At 38.2% G+C, this 8,445-nt stretch overlaps 1 protein-coding gene across 1 annotated transcript; it reads right to left on the bottom strand.

The window, feature by feature from the left end:
• Nucleotides 1-1,124: 1,124 nt before the first annotated feature.
• Cbr-ptr-21 lies at nucleotides 1,125-5,409 on the bottom strand (the record flags this gene model as incomplete). Its single annotated transcript, XM_002638726.2, has 11 exons — nucleotides 1,125-1,370; nucleotides 1,599-1,757; nucleotides 1,801-2,025; nucleotides 2,320-2,506; nucleotides 2,555-2,628; nucleotides 2,675-3,127; nucleotides 3,245-3,366; nucleotides 3,605-4,055; nucleotides 4,101-4,514; nucleotides 4,947-5,143; nucleotides 5,196-5,409. 11 exons carry the CDS (start codon nucleotides 5,407-5,409, stop codon nucleotides 1,125-1,127), a joined length of 2,742 nt encoding a protein of 913 aa, XP_002638772.2.
• Nucleotides 5,410-8,445: the final 3,036 nt, after the last annotated feature.

Here is an 8,445-nt window from a genome sequence, read left to right on the forward strand (position 1 = left end):
AAATTTAGAAATTCGGAAATTCAGAAATTCAGAAATTCAGAAATTCAGAAATTCAGAAATTAAAAAATTCTGAAATTCTGAAATACTGGAATCCTGAAATTCAGAAATTCAGAAATTCAGAAATTCAGAAATTCAGAAATTCAGAAATTCAGAAATTCAGAAATTCAGAAATTCAGAAATTCAGAAATTCAGAAATTCAGAAATTCAGAAATTCAGAAATTCAGAAATTCAGAAATTCAGAAATTCAGAAATTCAGAAATTCAGAAATTCAGAAATTCAAAAATTCAAAAATTTAGAAATTTTGAAATTTGGAAATTCAGAAATTCAGAAATTCAGAAATTCAGAAATTCAGAAATTTAGAAATTCGGAAATTCAGAAATTCAGAAATTCAGAAATTCAGAAATTCAGAAATTAAAAAATTCTGAAATTCTGAAATACTGGAATCCTGAAATTCTGAAATACTGAAATTCAAAAATTCAGAAATTCAGAAATTCTGAAATTCAGAAATTCTGAAATTCTGAAATTCTGAAATACTGAAATTCTGAAAATTCTGAAACTCTAAAAATCGGAAGCTCTCAATCCATGTATTCCCCAAGTTTTCAGATTTCAAAATTCTTGAAAACCTTCAATTTTTTAAACATTCCATTTCCCTAAAATTCTGAGAATTCGTTGAAAACTAAATTATTTTCTTAAAAAATGAAAATTCATTCCAGAACACAAAAAATGCAAAAATACAAGAAAAAGTACATGATGTGACACGTATTTCCTAACACATTTTAGGAAGGTAGACAAGATTTAAAAAATCGGAAAATTTGAAAAAAAATTGGGTGGAATTTCAAAAAAAACGCGAAACCGTTCCAAACAAAATTCCACAAACCAAAAAAAAAAACTAGAATTCAAAAAGGAACCCTGAGTGTGGATGAATAGGGGGAATGGGACCCGTTCAGGACATTTGGGGGCCAGAAAAATCGATAAATGAGGAGGATAGGTCCATATGAAAAGCTATACATTTTTTCGAGGGGTAAAGCTAGTCAAGAAAAAGTTAGTTAGCGATTTTTTTTAGTTAGTTTCAATTCAAAAATCTCAAAATAATACAGAAAAGTCGGCATGTAAAAACAACACTTTTAGGCCTTTTCGGATCCAGCCAACGGCAACATCTCCTGAGCCTCCGCCGTCGTATCCTCATCAGAATCGGTTTCCGAAGAGCACGACGAAGAAGACGTTCGTCCGAATAGGAGATCCGAGAACGTTTTGTTGAATACAGAAAGGGGGAATTGAGCCAGGATGCATGGAAGAAGGACTAAGCCATGAAACATTCCCCAGATGACGACTAGAAGGATGGTTTTGACGAAAACCATTGGGAGGTAGTTCTGAAAAAAAATCAATTTTGGAATTTTAAAGAGCATGAAAAGTGGTTGATTTTTGTCGATTTTAACCGCCGACCGCCGCCGACCATAGCCGACTATAGCCGACCATTGCCGACCATCGCCGAACATTGCCTATCATCGACCGATCAGCGCCGACCAAAGCCGACCATCGCCGACCATCGCAGACTATCGCCGACCATCGGCCGACCACCGCCGACCGACCATACCTACCTGCAGAATCGCCAGTGGCAATACACATAAAAGTGTCGAAAACGCCGACTGAACCATTGGCCAGAGAACATTGGACAACGAGTTAACCACACGAGATTCGGGAGTCTTCATCTCAATTTTTTTGACAATTCCGTCCTCCTCAAACTCTTTGAAGCGGACCTAAAAAATGTTATTTAAGAAATGTCTATTTTTTAGATCTAACCTGATAATGGCACGCGACATGTGCCACAAAATCTACCGACATTCCGATTGATACAATAACGGCACATAGGGTCACAGGGTCCAGGTCTAGGTCCCAGAAGCAGAGGTATCCGGTGACTCCGAGGGAAATTGAAAGGATGGCGGCGGTGGCGAGGCAAACGGATAGAGGATTACGGATGAAGACGATGCAGACAGCAGCCATACATCCCAATGTGACCAGTGCGTTCTGAAAAGTTAGAAATTGGTGAAAATCTATATTTGGCATTGGGAAGAGCCGATGATCGAAAACGGTCGTCCGACGATCGGCGATGATCGGAAACGATCGACCGATGGTCGGCGATGATCGGAAACAGCCGGCCGACGGTCGGCGATAATTAGAAACCACTCGCCAATGACTGCCGATAGTCGAAACGATCGGCCGATAGTCGACAACCATCGGAAATGGTTCCCCAATTATCGGAGAACATTGAAAGCGGTCGGCCACTTATCAGCGATAAGAAAAAAAAAATCAATAACTCACCGAAATCGCTAATCCTTTCAAACTGAGCATCTGATCCACAAACATAGCGTTCACATTCCACACGGATACATTCAACGACTTGTAGGAACTTGCGATGTGCCTCCAATCTTTCATAATCTGAATCCGATCATCCCAAGATGTCACATTTTCATAGGCAAAGATCAGCTGCACTTTTCTGATTGGAACTCTGGAGAAATATCGATTGTTCAAATGTTGTTTTTTCGGGATGGCTTACGGATTCGAAAAGTTCAGCTTCAGAGTTCCCTTGTGATGTTTGTAGATCGGGCTTGCCAGGAATGCAGATAGCTTCTAAAAAACAAAGTATTGATTTATTGATTTTTCAGCTCAAACTTACACTTGTATCCAAACTGGTACTTGTATTGGTTACTGTCTCCTCCTCATAATCAAATTCCTCAGCTCCGACACCATAGAAATAGGTTTGATAATCTCGAATCGGACTAATTGTGTACTCCGACCCCCGACACTTTTCCATAGACTCAAAATCCGCTACCAAACTGTCAAAGATGCTTAGTTTGGCTGGATTTCCAATGTCCACTGGATTATTCACAATTACAGTAACCGGATAGAACTCCTTCCAGACAGTTTCCTCAATGATTCGATTGGGTTTTCGAATTGGGGTTTCGAGAGGAAGGATTTTAGCGGTATTCAGAACGGCACGGATTCCAAGGGTTCCATAGATTCCGAATCCCCAGTAAACAAGTGATCCGACGATTAGAAGCAAAAATGTCCATCGGGAGCAAATAATTTTTGCATAGAAGCTGAGTGCCTTGTTGAACAAGGATTCGAGCTGGAAATTGGGAAAATTTGGGAGAAATGGTTGGCCGATAACTTCCGATCATAGCCGATCATTGCCGACCATTGCCGACGGTGGCCACTTATCGCTGATGGTCGGAGATGATCTTACCTTGCTCGGTTCCTTAACCCTGTCGGTCAGCAGCAAAACCAAAATCGGGCAGAAGAATGTGAGTGTGTAGACGTAGGCAAGCAGCAGAGAAATGGCACATCCAAGGCAGAAGATTGACATTTCTGAAAAAAAAACCGATTTTGAGGATTTCAAGTGTCGTCAACTATCGCCGATCATCGGCAAAACATTTCCGATAGTCGCCGACCATCGGCGACTCATTTCTAATGATTGTCGATCTTATTCCATATATCGGCAACTATCGGCAACTAGTAGCAATTCATTAATGATGGTCGCCGATCATCGGCAAACTTCCTCAATCCATTTATCGGTAACTACCTGCGCCATGTTTCCCCTACTAACCTTCCGTCGGATTCATCCACCCAATCAAAAACACAATAACATTTGTCAGTGTCGTCGTAGTGATACTTGGACCAGCTTCAGCTAACATATACCCCAATCGCTTTCCACTCGGAAGATCCGGACTATGTTGCAACCAATTCTGAAGTGTCAAAAACGCATCGTTCACACCGATCCCGTTAATCAAAAACGGCATTATCATCATAGGACTATTCGTTCGATTTCCCAGCATGTTATTGATTCCGAAAGCGGATAGAATCGCTAAAATTGGGACCATCAGACAGGCCAAAGCAATCAAAGCGATTCTCCAAGAGAAGTATCCATAGTAGGAAGCGGAAATGGAGACGGTGAGGAAGATGAAAAGAATCATAGAGATGATTCCTACAATGAAATATGGGACCATTTTCTGCGCGTCTTTGTTCATCTCAGTGTCTACTACCTCGGCTCCAATGACCTAAAAAATGGGGGGTTTCTTTAGACTTAAGGACCCAAGTCTCACATTAATCTCCACCAAATTATGTGGTCCTTCCAATGCTGAATAAATCGTCGCATAATTATAAACAGCCAGCTCCCACTTGTTCAACTTGTCCGTATCTTCGAAAGTCTTGACTTCCGACAAAACTGGAAGTGCCAAAACTCGCATGTCCTGGATATTGGTCACTGGATCTGATTGGTTTATAGTGACACCAAAAAAGTTGCGCTCCAAATGCAACTGATAACCCATGATGGTGGCGATGGGGTAGTCCAGCTGATAACCATCGCGTTTCGGATCTTCCGATTTGGTTTTGTAAGCGGACAAGAAGTAATTTAGGATGTCGTTGGCCTGGCAGTAGTGGCCACAGAAGTCTCCGAACTTCATGAATTCTCCATTGCCGACGTCAGCAGAGAGGTTTTTCGAGATGTAGAGCCATTGCTGGAAATTTTTGGAATCTTTATATATCGTATTTTCAATGGCGTGTCTGGGGATTGCACTTCAATTAGAGGGATCTTTCAATTTAAGGGGCCCTTCTAATACAGGTTTATGGTATATTTTTTTCCATGAATGTTCCGAATAAAAAAACAGCTTCTGAATTTCTGATATTCTGAATTCCCGAATTTCTGAATACCATAACTTTGAGCTTAATTATCTTGGTTCCTGTAAACCGTCTCAAAATTTTGCCAACTGATAAAATATTGTTGATAATATGATAAATATTTTGTCAGCTGATCACTTTTTGATACCATTCACAGGAACCGAGATAATTGAGCTCGAAGTTGAAAATTTGGACCGGCTTCCATTAGAGGAAATACGGTATTCTGAATTTTCTGAAATTCAGGGAAAATATTTTTACCCTCGCGCACTTACCCTTTGCGCCTCTTCCAAGTACTCAATCCGATGCATGGATCCTCCGTCCTTGGCGGTCATCAATACCGTAGTCATCACCGGATCTCCCTCGGACCCCAGAAATTCTCGATAAATCCGATTTTCCAGCCGTGATTGCGAGTTCTTCGGAGTATAACCGTCACGGACATTATCCTTCATCTGCAGACCAATCGCACCTACTGCAAATCGATTTTTTATTGATTCACTGATTTTTTAAAGTCTTCAACTCACACGACGCACTGCACATGATCGCCGTCGCTATGATAAATGGAATCGGAAATTTGCCGATAATTTTCCCGCAAACTTTGTACATATCGGCTAACGAAATGTTGTTGAATGGTCCCAACAGCTCGAAAGTTTTGTGACGCGGTCGAGAAGTGGCCGAGGTGGTCGAGACGACGGTCGGTCGGTGGATGAATTCCTCGCCCTCCGCCGGAGGCGCCATTTGACCTGGAAAAAGAAAATCGATTGTGATCAAGAAACCAAGACTACGAATTTGAAGAGCAAAAGTGTGTCAACCACTCCGTTAACTATAATATTATGATTATGGATAGTGATAAGAGATTTTTTGAAAAAAAAAGATAAGAAAAAATATATGTTGTAGTATGTAAGTATGTAAGTGAAAAGGAGGGATTAACTAGAATGAATAAAAGAGCAAAAAAAATATTTGAGCAGGATAATCGGCAGGAGGAAACCTCTAGTAGAAAATGGGTTGGGATTTGTGAAGCATGATGATGTGGAGAAGAATAATTGGGATAAAGGAATTGAGGTTCGGAAGGAAAATTTCAAAAAAATTTTGCCGCTATTAGTTAGTGAAGATCGGAGAGATGGTGGCTGATCATCGGTAATCACCGGCGACTACCTGCGACCCATTTCCGATAGTCGCCGATAATCGGAAAATATTGGCAAATCATCGGCAACCGATTACCTATAGTCGCCGGTCATTGGCGAACTATTTCTGATAGTTGCCGACTATCGGATGATTATCGGAAACCATCGGCGAGTATTGGCAAACCATTCCTGATAGTCGCCGATCATTTGCAAATTATTTCCAACGGTCGCAGACAATCGGTAATCATTGGCGATTATCACCAACTATGGGAAATCATTGGAAAATTATCGGCAATTATCGGAAAATGTCGACCCATTATCGGCCACCATCGGCAACTCATTTCCGACAGTCGCCGATAATCGGCGACTATTGGCGATCATTGGAAATGCATGTCTAATTGTCGTCGACCATCGGAAAATGACGGTCAGTCATCGGCAAGGTTAGCAGATCCCAAAAACTTGAAAACCGGGAAATTTTTCACTCATCTGATGACCTCATCTAAACAAATGTGACCACTACGTACTAAAAATGTTATTTTTTGAAATTCGAGAACCTAGTGCGAGTACAAAGTTTTCCTGGACCAAGAAATCGTGACGTTTTTTTGGTTAATACACTCAAATCGTCAACATTGGGCCCATATATCTCAGTTCCTGTGAAAGGTATCAAAAAGTGGTCAACTGATAAAATGTTTATCATATTATCACAAATTTTTTATCAGTGGACAAATTTTTGATATCTCTTATGACAACTATCAAAAACATTTGATTTGTTGATAACATTTCGATATCTTCTACAAGAACCGAGATAAATAGGCTTAAAATTTGCGGTTTCAGTGGCCTTCTATTAGAGTGTTAACGGTGTATCAAATTCGGTCAAAGTACAAAAAAAATGATAAAATGAGAGAAAACTGAACAGATATGAATTTCTACGGAGACACATGATTTTGTATATATACATGTCATGATATGTTTGTTTTTAATCTAATATGATAAAAAAAAATCAATGACTCAATCGGAAAAAAATTACGAAATTCGATATATTCGGCTAGGCTCCGCCCACTTATTTTGTGGGAAAATTGTGATGGGTAAACAAGGTAGTGGTCAGAATCAGAAGCACAAATATTAGACGATAATTATTAATTACAATCTGATTCATTTTTTTGACATTTACGAAATTTTATGATTCTGGGAATAAGGGAAAAGGGGGCGGAGCTTGGGAAAAAAATACTTTCTTTGGAGCACAGATTACGATTTAGACACAGAAACGGACATTTTTGGAACGTGGGAAAATGACTGATTGCTCAGAAAAAGTGCAAAATTGCGAAACTTTTTTTTTGAAAATTAGAAAAAAGTTTCGTTTACAAAGATCAACTTACAGGCGGACAGACGTATTGACTTACTGAAAAAAATTAAATAGATGAGTAGAAACGAAAAAGTATCAAAGGTTGGGAGGGAGCAAACTAGAGAAACAAAATTTTTTGGGGTCAGAAATTATGTCTTTTGAAGTTTTTTGGAAATCTGAAATTCAGGCAAATTTTGAATTCTTGAAATTTCAGAAGTTCTAGAAACTCCAGAAGTCCAACTTTCAAAGATTCGAAACTTTTAAAATTAAAAAAAAATATTCCAGAATTCTTTAGAAATGAAAAATGAAAATTCAAGAAAATGAGAGACTTCAGAAATTCAAGCTTTCCAAATATTCAAAGGTTATGAAGAATTCTGAATTTCGGAGATTCATAAAAATTAAAAAAATTTAACATTCTGAGAACTCAGGAAAATCTAAAATTAAAGTAAATTCAGAAATCAGAAATTCAGAATTCCCGCCGAATTTTGAAATTCAAACATTCAGAAGTTCAGGAAAAAACACAAATTTACAAAAATGGAGAAAGTAATTTCAGAAATTATTGAAGTCGGAATCTTTGAAACTCTAAAACCTTGAATTTCAGAAAATTGAAAAAATTCAAACATTTTAGAAATTCGTGAAGTCAGAATATCCACGAAATTCAGAAAAATCTAAAATCGCCGAAAATTCAGAAGGTTGAGATTCAGAAATTCAAAAATTCTAAGATTTCCACTGAATTAAAAAAAAAGTCTGAAATCCGGGAATTCTAGAACATTTGAAAATCCTAAAATTCAGAAACTCAACAATACCAAAAGGTCGTAAGACTCAAAAATGGGGTGGTAGAACTGACACAACCCATACGTCTTTTATAATGAAACTCATCTGTCAATCAGCGGAAAAAAGATGGAGCCACCGAGCAAAAAAAATTTCAGAAGGAACAAAATTTTTTGTCTTTTTTTGGGTCATAAAAATCGTGGCAAAAATCGAGTGATAAGATATAAGACAAAAAGCATCATGAGACCATAAATTATGTAGTTCTTGATTGACGGCTAGAAATGAAAATTTTGAAGTCTAAAAGTTTGAATTATTTGGATTTTTTTTTTCACTATTTTTAAAATTTAAAAGAGATTTTCCATAATTTTGTTTGAAAAAATAAAAGTGCTATGTTTCCTTCCCAAAAAAATGTTCTTTCTTTTTTCACTTTTTTTTCTCCCAAAACAAAAAAAAATGGAAAAATCTATGAATCACATTTGTTCTTCTTTTTTCATCGAAACAATATATTTTTGGGGGGGGGAAGAGAGAAAGAAACTT

The sequence above is a fragment of the Caenorhabditis briggsae genome (genome assembly GCF_000004555.2).
Source record: "Caenorhabditis briggsae complete genome, chrI, whole genome shotgun sequence".
Lineage (NCBI taxonomy): Eukaryota > Metazoa > Nematoda > Chromadorea > Rhabditida > Rhabditidae > Caenorhabditis > Caenorhabditis briggsae.